The sequence below is a fragment of the Vespa crabro genome, chromosome 24, assembly GCF_910589235.1.
Source record: "Vespa crabro chromosome 24, iyVesCrab1.2, whole genome shotgun sequence".
Taxonomy (NCBI): Eukaryota; Metazoa; Arthropoda; class Insecta; order Hymenoptera; family Vespidae; genus Vespa; species Vespa crabro.
In genome coordinates this window covers 1,548,627-1,564,586 of record NC_060978.1, presented here as the reverse complement: position 1 = coordinate 1,564,586, position 15,960 = coordinate 1,548,627, and the positions used below count along the sequence as shown (strand labels likewise).

General features: G+C 28.5%; 1 protein-coding gene across 3 annotated transcripts in view; it reads left to right on the top strand.

The window, feature by feature from the left end:
• LOC124432237 (metabotropic glutamate receptor 3-like) overlaps window positions 1–11,691 on the top strand; it is a 20,145-nt gene extending 8,454 nt beyond the window's left edge. The window contains exons 1-13 of one of the 3 annotated variants that reach the window (XM_046980973.1): window positions 3,382–3,515; window positions 6,390–6,542; window positions 7,042–7,201; window positions 7,344–7,480; window positions 8,042–8,190; window positions 8,319–8,515; window positions 8,641–8,963; window positions 9,164–9,413; window positions 9,562–9,684; window positions 9,883–10,215; window positions 10,387–10,669; window positions 10,781–10,980; window positions 11,151–11,691. In XM_046980973.1, the coding sequence (XP_046836929.1) occupies window positions 6,393–6,542; window positions 7,042–7,201; window positions 7,344–7,480; window positions 8,042–8,190; window positions 8,319–8,515; window positions 8,641–8,963; window positions 9,164–9,413; window positions 9,562–9,684; window positions 9,883–10,215; window positions 10,387–10,669; window positions 10,781–10,980; window positions 11,151–11,521 (2,676 nt within the window). In that variant the 5' untranslated portion in view covers window positions 3,382–3,515; window positions 6,390–6,392 and the 3' untranslated portion in view covers window positions 11,522–11,691. Of the gene's footprint in view, window positions 1–3,381; window positions 3,516–6,389; window positions 6,543–7,041; window positions 7,202–7,343; window positions 7,481–8,041; window positions 8,191–8,318; window positions 8,516–8,640; window positions 8,964–9,163; window positions 9,414–9,561; window positions 9,685–9,882; window positions 10,216–10,386; window positions 10,670–10,780; window positions 10,981–11,150 lie in introns of those variants that run through there. The other 2 variants (XM_046980974.1, XM_046980972.1) reach the window with 2 other exon arrangements.
• The last annotated feature ends 4,269 nt before the right edge of the window (window positions 11,692–15,960 follow it).

Genomic DNA, 15,960 nt, shown 5'->3' with positions numbered 1-15,960 from the left:
ATAAGCCGCTTATATGCGTCCTATCGTGGTAGACGAGTCACAACCGTTCTCAAAAAATGTTTCACCGTTGCTCGTGTTTAAGCTCCCGTTAAAAATTCTTCCCTCTCTCTCTCTCTCTCTCTCTCTCTCTCTCTCTCTCTCTCTTTTTCTCTCTGTCTCTGTCTCTATCTTTCTCTTTATCTTTTTCGTTGTCAGCCTCTTCGAAACGAAGGTTTTTTTTTTATAAACTTTAACGACGATCAAACTTCTTCTTCGTTCATTTATTTTACGATACCTTCGTAAAAAAGTATAAATCCTTTTTCAATCGTAAGAAAAATATAATTCTCTTTCTCTTTCACTCTCTCTTTCTCTCTGTTTCTCTCTCTCTCTCTCTCTTTTATAGATATTATTTAAGGCTGTACACTAATATTTCATTCGAAACTTAATAATGTACGTATGTACATATATATATATACATCTGTATGTACATATATATATATATATATATACATACATAGACTTCATCGACAAATATTAACGAGTTATGAACTATGAAAAGCAATAGGAGAATGATTGCATTCGCTGTTCTACTAATGGTGTCCGATGTATAAAGCTACCTGATGTATAAGTTTTGTTAAACTCTTGAGTTCTAACGATCTAACAATCGAGTTAAACGTTTGACAGAAATTTGTTTGACTAATAGGAATGATAGTGTATTTAATAAAAGAGAGAGAGAGAGAGAGAGAGAGAGAGAGAGAGAGAGAGAGAAAGGAGGGGAAAAAAAACAGAAGGAAAAGAAAACAGGAAAAGGAAATAGAAAAAAAAAAAAAGAAAAAAATATTAACGATTTGACGGAAACTACGAAGAAAGTATGTTTAATAATGGCGAAAGGGAAAAGAAGTAATAAAAATTAATCGTCACATCACGTTTTTATAGTTTTTCAAAGAGAAGAAATATCAAACGAGAAAGATCAAACGATGTCCCTTAAAAGTAAGATAAGCCGTGATCACTCGGTCAGACAGGTCAGTATATCGTTTAAAATTAAATAAAATACTGTGAGAACTTTTTCATCCTGGAAAAATATCGAGAGGGAAACGAAAAAAAAAAAGAAAAAGAAAAAGAAAAAGAAAGAAAGAAAAAAAGAGAAAAAAGAGAAGAAAGAAAAAATAGAATACATTTACATCAACAACGAGAACGAGCGTAATTCTTAATCAATTTTTAATTCAACGAACGATTATCATTTAAAATGATATTTTTTTTTTTTTTTTTTTAAAAACTTCCTTCAGAGAGTTTCAATAATTTTTGAATAAAATAATTTCGATAAGGGTATACGACTTTTTCTTTTTTTTTTTTTTTGTCAACGTTCTTTTATTCTTTTCAAAAATTCAACAAAGAAAAAAAACAAAATGGCCTAATGGATTAGATCAGAACTTTTGTCTTTAAAGTCAGAGCTTGTTCGTCTGAATATCGGTGCGTTTTCATTGTTAGTTTAAACTATTATATATATATATATATATTTTTTTTTTACTTTTTTCTTTTTTTACAGAAATATATTTTTTTTTCTCTCTTACATTTCTGTGCTATAAAAAATCGTAACAACGATCACTTTTAATTCGGCCGAAACGATGGAAATTCATGTTTTAATATACATATACATATACATATACATACATATATATATATATATATATATATATATATATATATATATATATATATTAAATCGCTCATCGAAAGTTTCGAGATAAAATGAAATAGAGTTTTATATGGAAACACGAACATTGGTGAAATACATAGGCATGTTGGAAAATGCGACCACCAAGGTACGATTCATTTACATTCTCGTTTGCGTGACAACTATGGAACAACGCTAACAAACTGTCTATCTCTGAGGAAATTTTTTTTTTTTATTTCTTTTTTCTGTTCTTTTTTCTTTTTTTATTTTTTTGCTTAATTACTATCTTTCCTTTTTGTTCTCTCTCCTTATTTTTCTTTTCTCTTTTTTTTTTTTTTTCCTTTCCCCCGCTCCCCCTACGCGATAAAATTTCCACGAATTATGTTTCTCTTCACGGTCTCCTAAAGATTTTACAATATTTCGTCGAATCTTTTTTTATAGATCGAACACCCTTGGATATTAATTTATTCGAAGAAAAAAAAAAAAAAAAAAAAAAGAAAAAAAGAAAAAAAAGAAAACAAGAAAAATAGAATGCAAAAGAATCGACAGGATTTAAATGGCAACATAAAATACATTTTAATCGTCTAATCACAAACTAATTTCGATCGATCGTCGTGATAATAAATTTTATCGAAGTTAAATTTTCATCGAAGCTATTCTTCGTATCAATCAATTTTCATAAATTGCTCTAACGTACGATCTGACGTTGTTATATTACTTTTTCTTTTATTTTTCTTTTTCTTTTTTTTTTTTCTTTTTATTTATTTTTTAACGACACATTACTTCGATCAAAAGTTTTTTTTTCAATTATATTACATACGTACAATTTATTCGTCCAAGTAAAATTTGGCTAAGGGCAAAATTTCATTATGATCATACTATTACTATCTACGTAATAATATGACGTAGAGAAAATGAATGCCTAACAATTTGAACGATATAAAAATGTCCTTTATATAATTAAACTTGAAATAAATTTTCGAAGTAAAGTAAAGTAAAAGAAAAAAAAAAAAAAGAAGAAGAAACAAAAAAAAGGAGAAAAAAAAACAAATGGAAAAGAAGAAAAAGAAAATATTGTTTAACTCTCAACTCATTGTCGTACTTTATCTTTAACGTATATACTATCGAAATTTCAAATTTTAAAAGAATCGAAAAGAAGAGCAATCGATTTGTAAAGAAAATACAAGCAAAAAAAAAGAAAAATTGGTATGTTTAAAATTTTTTCTTTTTCTTTGTTTTTTCTTTTTTTTTTTTTTGTCTTCTGATTTGTTCAGTTCGAAAGATCAGAAATAAATTCTTTTCTCGTCAATTCTATCGCAAAGGAGTATTCGCAAAATTTCGCAAATTACGAACTATTGACTAGTTGGGAACGTATACGAAAAATTATTTTTCTTTTTGTCCTTCTTTTTTTTTTCTTTTTTTTTCTTTTTCTCTTTTATTTTCTTCTTTTTCTTTTTTTCCTTTTTTTCTTTTCAATCGTCGCAACTAATCGGTAGGAGGTATATTTATTTTTACGTTATCGGAAAAGTAAACATCGAGTGTAGCGTATAGTTTGTAAAAAGAGAAAGAGAGAGAAAGAGAAAGAGAGAGAGAGAGAGAGAGAGAGAGAGAGAGAGAGAAAGAGAGAGAGATAAAAATAGAGATAGAAAAGATAAAAAAGCTTGAATAGCACATGACGTGTTGTTGCGGGCTATGACGTAGGTAAAGAAGAAGAAGATGAAGAAGAAGAAGAAGGAGAAAACAAAAAAGGAAGAAAAAAAGGAAATGGTAAAAAAAGAGAAAAAAGAAAGAAGAAGAAAAAAAATTGGAGCCGTCGCAATAATCTCGACTGTTCGTTTTTCAACGACTGAATTTTCCATTGGTAAATTAATTGTCCCTTTCCGATGGTGCGCTCGTTCTAAGATAAATAAAGAATACATAGAGAAAATTGAACGATTTCGACGAACTATTATCTCGTAAATCATCGTCATTTTGTTATTTATTCTTTCATTTACATTATTTCTTATCCGTCTCTAGTCACGTTTCATCATAGTTCATAGTCTCGAATCGTGAATTGAAATTACACGATAATCTTGTGAACATAATGGTTCCATTATGGTTTTAATATTGTAGTAATTATTTGAAAAAAAAAAAGTATTCATTCATTTTCGTTCATATATAAATATCTACAAATTATTTCGATATCGAGCATTATTAATTTAAAATTCTAATTGTGTACACTTCAAAATAATTTCGATGTTGTAAACTTGACATTGAGCTACAATCAAACAGGCATTTTAAATGGCTCTCTCTCTCTCTCTCTCTCTCTCTCTTTCTTTCTCTTTCTCTCTTCTATTTATACGTAATGAATAATTTTGACTCTGAAGAAAAGAAAGAAAAATACTGTATATTCTTTGTAGCCTCGATAATAATAATCGATAGTTTCGTAAATGCATTTTTAATTCTATCATTAAAAAAGGAAAAAAAGAAAGAGAAATTTCATGAATCATGCAATTCAAAAATTATTTTAATTTAGTTCAAATTTGATCCAGTAATGTCCTATAGCCTAGGATTGCAGTGAACGATTAAGGTTAAATAAAATAGTGTGAGAATTAACGTTGAGTTTCGCTTACTCTATTGGGAACAATTTCTTCGACATCGACGAACTTTCAATGAAAAGAGATTAAAAAAAAAAAAAGAAAAAAAAAAAAAAGAAAAAAAAAAAAAGAGTAAATACGAGTAGAATTTTTCTATACTCTTCACTCCGTCTTACGTTCTATGCATAAACACGAATATAAACTGAAACGAAAAATGGTATGCAATGTAATTAATTATATCTAAATATTTGTTTATTTGTAATAAAAGAAAAAAAAGAAAAAAAAAATTAAAAAAAAAAAAAACGGCAAAAGGCATAAATAATAAATGCAATCTTCGATCACTTAAAATGGATATTATGTAAGAGGAAAGATGTAAGACGACATAAAGTAATTACATTGGAAACAAGCCATCATTTCTAACGAATACATACATAGCATATTCGCTTTAGTAAATAATTCCAAGGACACTCTTTAAATGTTCCTCGTAATATCCTTTGTTTCGCGAAGAGTAGATAACAAACAGTTAAGGACCGTCAAAGACTACTTCGTAACTGAAGTGAATCTTCTTAAGGGTATCGAAGTTATTATCAAGAATCCGTAGAAATCATGGATTGTCCCTTGTCTTATCTGATAACTCTATTATAAGAAGAATTATTTAATTCGGTTAATTCCGAAGGTTTTTCGATAGAAAAAAAAAAAAAAATCAAAAAAAAAAAAAAAAAAAATAGAAAATAGGATCGAACGAACGAATACAATGAATTATAACGATCTATACGAGATAACGATTAACGTTATCATTCGTCGATTACAATGAATTCGATTATTCTTAGATGAATTTAACAAGGATATGATTATTTTATCGCTTTGTATATATGATTTTTTTTTGCGAAGAGGGGAAGAAGAAAAAAAAAAAGAAAAGAAGAAAAAAAAAAGAAAAGAAACGAGGAAAAAAAAGGAACAAGAATTAAAATCGTACGATGATCGATTTAAGAATAAATATTAGAATATTCCAAGACGAAACATGAACGACGAAATATATTGATAAACTTTATCCTCGGATTATTATTTGCGATCAATTATCGACAAAAATTTTACCTTTATATAATTATAAATTATAATCTCTTTATTCTTTTAATTAAGTATACTAGTTGTTGTGCGAGGAAAAGAAGAAAAAAAGCAAAAAAAAAAAAAAAAAGAAGAAGAAGAAGAAGAAAAAAAAAAAAGAACTCGAGCGAATAAAATCAAAAAAGCGATACAATTAATTTTTCTCATTAATGAATATCAACAACATGATGCAAACGTGACAATTTTTTTTTGTTTTCCTTTTTCCTTTTTTCTTCTTTTTTCTTTCTTTTTTTTTTTTTTTTCTTTGAACGAACCTAACAAACGATCGATCAATCAATCAAATTTAATATTATTAAACGTTGAAAATAATGAGAAATGAAAACAAACGAATCGGATAAAATCCATTTCACGTTATTCTTTTTCGTTATAACGTCGAGTAAATTTTCTCCCTCCCTATGTGTTAACGAAACACATAACTAGGTTGACATAACTGGATTAACTTGTTAATTAAGGAACTCCGAGAGTCTCCTATGGTTGAGAGTTTCATCCTCGAGGCTTCGAGGTTACGCTTCCTGTTAAAACTTGGTGTATCATCATCATTGAACTATGTGTCGCTGTCGATATCATCTATCTCTCATTCTTCTCGTTATATTACTTTCGTCGTTATTAATTTCTATTTATCATTTCTATAAATTTATTCTTTTTATTAATTGATAATAATAAAATATGCATATTCGTAAATTAGGAACAACGATCGTTCAATATTATCAATTTAATTCTTAATTATATGATTAATTTATTATCGACATTAATGAATATTTTTTAAGATCCTTTTATCAATTAAATTTCATTATCATATCAATTTTCATTAATACGTGATACGCGTTTAATCAAAAGTTTATTATTATTAATATCTTTTATTATCTCACGATTATTGATCATACTGACTCTCTCTCTCTCTCTCTCTCTCTTTCTCTCTCTTTTTCTTTTGATAGTTTGATAGTTTGATAGTTTGATAGGATCAAGTTAGATCTAAGAGTTTTAACGATCTAGGATTTTGATCATCGATCATCGATCCTTTTTATTTGTTACAGAGGATGACGCGTCTTGTGACTTTCCTGTTATTACTATCGTGTACCTTTGTCAACGCTCGTAAGTACTTGAACGTGTCAGGTGACATCCTTCTCGGTGCCCTTTTCCCGATTCATGGAAAGGGTGCATCCGGTGAAAATTGTGGAAGAATTAAGGTTAGTATTTAATGAAACTAAAGATATTATAATTTAATCCTAAGTTATGAACAATTTCAAATAATTTCAAAGTTTGTTTTACATTTGACAATGACGATAAACCCGGAACAGGCACTTTTGAATTCACTTCTATCATTTCTACGGAATGAATAATTTTTTTTACTTCGAAAGGAAAAGAAAAGAAAAACAACAACGAAAAACAAGAAAAACAGAAAAAGAAATCGTATACTCTTTAAAGCTTCGGAAATAACAATTGGTAGATAGTTTGAAAAAAATGCACTTTCGATTCTACCGTAAAAAAAAAAGAAAAAAAAAAAGAAAAAAAAAAAGAAAAAAAAATTCCACGAATATCATCATGCAAATGCGCGCAAAATTGTTTCAATTGAGCTTAAAGTTGATATTGTCTGGTGCATCCAATAGCCCATAGGCATGACTAGAATTAAAAAAGGATTCATCGTAATCGTAATTGTTTCATTTCGTTTCGTTTCGTTTCGTTTAGCTCGAAGATGGAATTCAACCGTTGGAAGCGATGCTTTATACGCTTCAACAAATCAATCAAGATCCTAAAATTCTACCGGGTATTCGTCTTGGTGCATTGGCCTTTGATAGTTGCGACAATCCAAGTTACGCTTTGGAACAAGCATTGAATTTCGTCAAAGGTAATGCTTCGAATTTCTCTAACTTTCGTCAAATCACAATGAGGAGTATTCTCTATCCTTTCTCTTTATCTTTCTTAAGTTATCATTTCAATATTCTATTCAAATTTAAATCTTCTCGTTCTTACGTCATTGTTGTTATCAGGCTTCATCGCCCACTCGAATGAATTTCACGTTCAGGAATACGAGTGCAGAGATAAGAGCGTACCAAAGTTCTCTAAGGGTGGATTTGATAAAATTGTAGCTGTGCTTGCGGACCAGTCGAGTTCCGTTACCATACAGGTAATATTCAAAATAATCACGAATAATTTCGAACTATGTCCTTTCGTAAGAGATCAACGTTACTTCGTTAAAGATCAAAAGGATTTCAATACCAATATGAAATTTTATTTAAAAGATAAATAATATCCTTTGACTTATCGTTATATCAAAGATTCTAATATATTTCGTAAACTTCGTTGGGTTATATCAAATATAGAGGAAGTGACCTTGAAGTTCATCGGATTAACTGATCAATGAAAAGCCGTGTTTCATGGCAATTCAGAAATACACTTTATCGTTAGACGTATACCTTTTGATTAATACTTTGCTTAATACTTTGCTTTGATTAATACTAAGCTGATTTTTTTTTTCTTCTTCTGGCTTCTTTCGTTATACGATCTTTTCTTTTTTTCTTTTTTTTTTTTCTATTCAGACAAATTGTATCTTCGAATGTTAATTCGAGATTTACTTCTTTTTCTTTTTTTTTTCTTTCTCTATGGAGAAAATGACGTGGTTCTTTTTTTTTCTTTTTTTTTTTTTTTTTTTAAGAATAATCAATTACTTTTTTTTTTTCTTTTTCAGGTGGCATCCATGTTGAAGTTATTCTCAGTACCACAAATATCCTATATGGCTACCTCACCGGCGCTCAGCAATAAACAAATGTATCCTCATTTTTTCCGTACGATACCAAGCGATTTGAATCAAGCTCACGCGATGTTGGAAATTCTCAAGTAAGCTTGACAATTGATTGTTAACAATTATGCCAATTGAACGATTTAACGATTATATTTAATTTAATTTGAAAGTTATAAAATTCTTTTTTTTTTTTTTTTTACTGTTTCTTTTATTCTGATTTAAGGCAATTCGAATGGACGTACGTTTCGATTGTTTATTCGGATACGGAATATGGAAATCATGGTTATGAAACATTGACGACTCTGGCAAGTTCATATTCCATATGCTTTAGCGCACCTCAGAGGATTAACAAGGAACATTTTAATAATGACGATTACGATACTGTTATTCGTACGATCGCCAATAAAACTGACGTACGAGGTATGCAAATCTCTCTTTCTTTCATAAAAAAAAAAATATATATATATATATATATATATATATATATTCTTTATATGTCGTAAAAATATTTTCATTGTCATCGAAATGGGAAAATAAATTTTCAGTTGTCATTCTATTCGCGGAAAAATCAACGACACTTCGCGTATTAGATGCTGCGAAACGTTTGAACGTAGGTACGAGATTCCTTTGGATAGGGACAGATTCTTGGTCGAGTTCTAATCATCGTGATTTCGCTGATCTCGACTCGAGTCGTAAGGGTCAAGAGATGGCAGTTTTGGAGGGTGCACTTGTGGTACAACCACTTTCACGGCAATTGTCCGGCTTCGATGATTATTTCACCAATTTGAGATTGGAACATGAGAAAATAAATCCTTGGTTTCGTGAATTTTGGCAGGAATATCATCGTTGTGGAATCAATGATACCGAGGTATCGAATATCCAATATTATTGATATTGTAAAGATACGAAAAAAAAAAAAAAAAAAAAAGTAAAAAAAGAAAACAGAAGGAGAAAAAATTCATTTATATTTTTCTCGTTTTCTTTCCTTTATTCTTCTCCTTTTTTTCTCTTTTTCTATTTTTTTTCTTTGTTTTTTTTTGTTTTTTTTTTTTTTTTTTTTTTTTTCAGAGCACAAACATCACCAACCTTTACGACGATCCATGTCTCGAGGACGATAACTCGATCCTGAATATCTCGATGGGTTACAAGCAACAAAAGTTTTTACATTTCGTTAGAGATGCCATATATTCAATGGCCCATGCCCTTCATGACATGCAAAAAGAAAAATGTGGTGTGGGATATTATGGGATTTGTCCTGACATGAAACACATCGATGGGATCGATCTGACGAAATATTTACAGAACGTTACCTTCAAAGGTAAATATTACAAAATATATTCAACGATTAAATTCAATCGTATAATAAATCAAATCTCTCGAGGCATTTGTTTTAATTGGATTAAATCATTTGGATTATATCATGGATTACATATTATTTTGTTTTTTTTTTTTTCCCCTCCCCTTAGATGACGCAGGAAATAAATTCAGATTCGTTGATATCGCCGATGGACCGGCTAGATATTCGATTTTAAATTATCAACGTAACAAAGATGGTGCATATCGTTGGATAGTAATTGGCAATTACACAGGTAATTGATATAATTAATTAACGATAAGTAAAATTGCGTGTTTATTTTTTTTTTCTTCGATGAAAGGAGAAAAACAAATGTTTGTTTTTTCTTTCTCCCTTGCTTTCCTTCTCTCTCTTTCTCTCTCTCTTTCTCTCTTTTCTTTTCTTTTTTTTTTTTGTTTTGTTTTGTTTTGTTTTTTGTTTTCTTTCCTCATAGAAAACGAGAACGGTAAGCCGGTATTGTACATAGAAACGACCGCTATGAAATATCGAAATCAAATGGAAGGTGGTAGAAAATATTTTCCAAATTCGACCTGTTCTCGTCCATGCGAATCAAATCAGGTTATTGTTCGTGAGGAACAAGATCTTTGTTGTTGGAGATGTCGTAAATGTGGACTTTATCAATATAAAGTGGACGATCAGAGATGCGAGGATTGTTCATTGGGTACAAGACCAACGAAAGATTCTAAGAGTTGTGCTTCGATACCAGAAGATTATATCGATTATTATAGTCCATGGGCGATCGTGGCTATGGTGGTCGCTGCCATTGGTAGGTATCGATGTATTTGGGGGAAAAAAAAAAAAAAAAAAAAAAGAAAAGAAAAAAAAACCAAGAAGAAAAATACCTATCAAAGTTAAATCCCTTACGATCCGATATAATATAATATAATATATAAAAAAAAAAAAAAGAAACAAAAAAAATCTATTATTTTATCGATAGGTATAATATTAACTATCTACGTATGGTTCGTCTTTCGAATTTATGCCGAGACTCCGGTGATAAAGGCGTCCGGTCGTGAATTATCATCCCTTTTATTACTAAGCATTTTAGCGTCATTTCTAATGACATTTGTGATCGTCGCCGAACCAATTACCGAAACATGCGCCATCACCAGATTTGGAATTGGTTTTTGTTATACATTGTGTTATAGCGCATTAGTCACCAAAATGAATAGAATACATAGGATATTTAATAATATTTCTCATAGTCCACGTAACACGAGGTAACAACATTTAATGATCATAATAATAATAATAATATTATTATTATTATTATTTTAATTATCTTGAAAATATTTTCTTATTGATATTAACCTTGATATATTTTCTTTAAGATATACCAGTCCTAAATCACAATTGCTTATAACGGGAATATTGATACTATTAGAGATAATTGTCAATGTAACGTTGCTCGTGATGATACCACCTAAGGTAAAATACATTTATCCAACGAGAGATACTAAATTAAAAATTTGTCAAGGTCTCAATGATAGATCTTACATGACCAGCCTGATCTATCCGTTCGTTCTCATAGGTAAGTCGATGTTAGAAAAAAAAAAAGAAAAAAAAAAAGAAAAAGAAAAAAAAGAACAAAACATTTTTTTCGACACTTTCGATAGTCGATCGAAATCATTCAAATCAATTCAACGAACGAATTCACTTTTTTTCTTTTTTTCCATCACCTTTTATTATTTCGAACTATAGTTATATGCACCATATATGCGATCAAGACGAGAAAATGTCCGGAGGGTTTCAACGAGACCAAACACATTGCTTTCACGAATTATACGACCATTATACTTTGGCTGGCATTTGTACCGCTTTATCTCGTTTCTAATAGCAATGCCATAAGGGTCGTGACATTGGCATTGTCCTTGTCATTTAGCGGTTTGGTACAACTTGCCTGTCTCTTCTTTCCAAAGATCTATATCGTATTGATTAAACCGGAGAAGAATACGAAGGAAGTGGTAATGGCACAGCATAGAAGTTCATCTTATTTACCGACCTCTGCAACACCTGTCGTAGCATTAAATGGTAATCCATTTATTTTTCATACGACCGAACAAAAACCGTAAGAATTTTTTTCAAAATCTCTTTATACATACATTTGACAATTTGTCAAATATACATTTTGAATGAGAATTCAAATCGAATTGATAACGACGATACAGGCTTACGACATTGCTAAAAACATATTAATTACATTTTTATCAATATTTTCTTTCCAATATATATATATATATATATATATATATATATATATATATATTTATTTATTTATTTATCTATTATTAGAGAAATTTTTTGTTCCGTTTATCAATCTTAAGCACGCAGCACGCTGTTAATGTCCAAAAAATTGGCACGCAAACATTTTGGAAAGAAAAGAAAAAAAAAAAAAAAGAAGAAAAAAGAGATCTTCAAAAGAGAAAAAGAAATTTGATAGAGCGTATTGGACGCTGTTATAGAATCAAAAAAAAAAAAAACAAAAAAAAAGATAAAAAAAAGAGAAAAAGAAAAAAAATAAAAAGAAAACAAAACAAAAAAACTATCGACTATACATATCGTTATAATTAAGGAAAAGCTTACAAATTATAGCTTTTAACGAGTGAGAGAGAGAGAGAGAGAGAGAGAGAGAGAGAGAGAGAAAGAGATTAATTCCTCATGAATGAGTAATTGTCATTATTGTGTTATTATATTAATTATTATTATACATTGAACCGAATGAACTCTATGTGAACAATACGACGAGCCTGATAAAAATATAATAATCAATTCATTTTAACGATAGATCAATAATATCGATTCTTTGATTAAACTTCGATTCAATACGAGAGAACATTTACGACGAGAACAATCATATACATATCGTAATTGACATTGATCGTGATCGTAGAATTTATTTATTTATTATCAAATTTACGATATTTATAAATTTAATAATTAATCAATTAAAATGGCCGATCGTATGTTAATGATTAAAATATATGATTTTAAACGCGATAACGATTATTAATAGAATAGATTGTGAAAAGCAAACTTTACGAATTTCAAACAAAAGCACGTGGGTATAATAAAATGCATATATATACATATATACATATATATATATATATATATATGTGTATGTATATATACACGCATATGTATAGGTATATACACGTATATACACATACAAGCCAACGAAATTAAAGACCAAAATTTGTATATATTTGTATATACATAAGTCAATAAAAGTGTTGATGTTCAATGAAAAATAATATAACAGAAAAATTATTATTATTATCATTCCCGTATAGATACATTCTAAATATCATTATAGAAATAATTTAGGACAATTTAATCAAAAAAATTTAATTAATTAATTAATCGTCCTAATGATAAAATAATTTTTCTTTTTCTTTTCGTTATTGAAATTAACGATAAGTACGATCGTAGTATACGTTATAAATATTTATATAAATATTTTCTTTCAAAGATATATTATAATTAATTAATTTGAAATTACTTTCAATAATAATAATAATATATATATATATATATATATATATATATAATATTTTTTATATTGTAAACGCATAATAGTTTCTAAAGGGTAGGTAGAAATCAAGATAGGAGGGAGAGGTAGGGGGATCATAAAGGGACATTTTTAAAAATACACATGCACATACGTAACGTTATAATAACGTTATTTGAAAAAACAAACAATAAAAAGTCTTCTTTTAAACGTGATTTAACCCATTAAATAAATATATATATATATATATATATTTATCTAATTCTCTTAAAAAAGTAATTACTTTTTTAATGTGATATTTATGATCTATGGAATGTATTCGTTATGTATAGATCATATACAAAGATTGCGGTATTAATTAAAATAGAAAAAGAATAAAAAGAAAAAGAAAAAAAAAAAAAAAAAAGAAAAAAATCTCTCGAACTCTATCTCAGTTTATTTTCTGTACAAATGTATATAATACTATATTTTTTTTAATTTTTTTTTCTTTTTTTTTTTTTTCTTTTTTTTAATCATTAATCAATTAACTTCTAAGTAAAATCAATAATAAATCAAAGACATCAAAATGGACAGACTGTCAATTAGAATGTCTCGGATTAATAACGTTATTAATATTATTGACAGTAAATGCGATACAAATGATTTAAGTACAACGTTAAGTACTTATAAATCGAAGAATTTAAATCTCAAAAGTTTGCGCTTATAAGTAGACACATGAAATTTTTAACAAATATTATTAATTATAATATTAATAATAATAATAATAATAATGATGATAATGATGATGATAATGATGATGATGATGATGATGATCATAATATAATGATAATAATAATTGTAGTAAACATTCGTAATATATCTTTCTGTACACATATACAAAAAAAAAAAATATCTCATTCGAAAACATCTATTTATCATATGTGATGCGACGTAGTGGTTCGATTAATTCCACTTTAACAATTAAAAGGAAATTATCAACAATTGCGAGACAAGATAAGGACAAGTATCGACGACGATCGCTTTTTTCTTTCTTTTTTTTTTTTTTTTTTTCATTTTCGAGCGACAATTTCAACGTCGAAAAGTCGTGAAAAAGTGTATAAGTAAATCGCGACTTTTTGTAAAATCGCACTTGTTATTATCTTCTTTTTTTTTTTTTTTTTTGTCAAAAATTCATTTCAAAAATTTGTACGCGTCGGTTTACGTTCGTAGAACATTAATACAAAAGGACAAAAAAAAGAACAACAACAACGACGACGACAACAACAACAACAACAACAACAACAACACGTTCGATCTGAAGAAAAAAAATCGAACAGGATTGCAAAGACGATCGATCGCACGTAAGATTTAAAATGATCGAGACAAAAAATACTTGGCACTTATATCGTTTCATTGAACGTATACGTTCGTTAAAAGAATTATTTTGTTTATAATTCGTCGTCACGTGATCAACGAGAAAGAAACGAGAAATTTCATTGGCCAAGAGAAATCGATACAATTATTTTTCCATTCGATCGAAAACGGTTGCGTATATTAAAGGTTGTTGTTTTGAGTGGACAGTTAAAAAGAAAAAAAAAAAAAAAATCAAATTTTCTTTTCCTTTCCTTTCATTTCTTTTCTTTTAATTGTACGCACAAGTAAAAAAAAACGCGAAAGAGGATTTTGTGTGTTTGTTTGTTTTTCCTTTTTTTTTTCTTTTTCCTTTTTTTTTTTTTTTTTCTTTTTCTTCGCATTAGCAAGAATTATTTGTAAGATTGGATAAAGTTGAGAAAATTGGACGAGCTCTTATCATTCGTCCATTATCTAGGATTGTCAAACAATTCTTCGAAGAAGGCACGATTTATCGGCGAATAATTTTCATTAATGAAGATCTCGTCGAATTTCTAAATAATTATATTTAATTAATCGAATTTTATATTTCTATCGGGTTTATATTTTTCCTCACATTTTTTTCCGTTTTCCGTTTTCTTTTTTTTTTTTCTTCTCCTTTTCTCCTTTTTTTCCCTTTCAAATCAAAAATCGATCCACGATAAAAGAAATTATCATAGGATCGAATGAAATAATAACGAGAGAATAACGTTATCGTTAATCGACATTGTCGATTGATATTTAATTGTTATTAATTAAGTGTACGACGAGATTCTCATTATCTTACATTTTTACGACACAATCCTTAAGAGTGTAGAAAGTTCTTAAGTTAAAAATAATCTAACAATCGTTATTATCCCTTTTTCTTTTTCTTTTCCTTTTTTTTTTTTTTTTCTTTCTATCTTTCTTTCTTTCAAATGCAGACGATATATGTGCCCTAACGTATGTATATTGCTCGTTCGTCACGCTAATGATAGAAAAAAGAGAGAGAGAGAGAGAAAGAGAAAGAGAGAGAGAGAGAGAGAGAGAGAGAGAGAGAGAGAGAGAGAGTAACCAATTAGGAATGCATTAAGAGAGATAAAAATTCGATTTAAACGATAACGACTATATCCTAATTTTACATTCTAAAATTCTTACAGATCTATTATACAAAACATTTCAAATTATTGCTCTTCCATATCTAACACAATCTCGATTTATGTTAGTACTTAACTACTTCTGTTTTTTTTTCTTTTTTTTTTTTCTTTTTTTTCTTCTCTTCTTTTTTTTTTTTTTTTTTTTTTTTTTTTTTTTCGAACGATCGTTCGAACATTTAGAATACATTTCTAGATAATAGGATTAAATTATAAAATATGATAGATAAAAATACAATTTTTTTTTCTTTTTTTTTCTTTTTTTTTTTTTTTTTTTTTTTTTAAGGGAACGACCATGTCGTTTGGTCGCATAATAATTTGATTATCATTAAAAATTTGTTATTTGTAGGAGTAAATAAGGGACGCTTAATGGATTTTTACACGATGCTATTAAAGTTAGTACACATATATATATATATGTGTGTGTGTGTGTGTGTGTGTGTGTGTGTGTGTGTGTGTGTGTGTGTGTTGATAACAATGTCAAGAAAATATTTGAAAA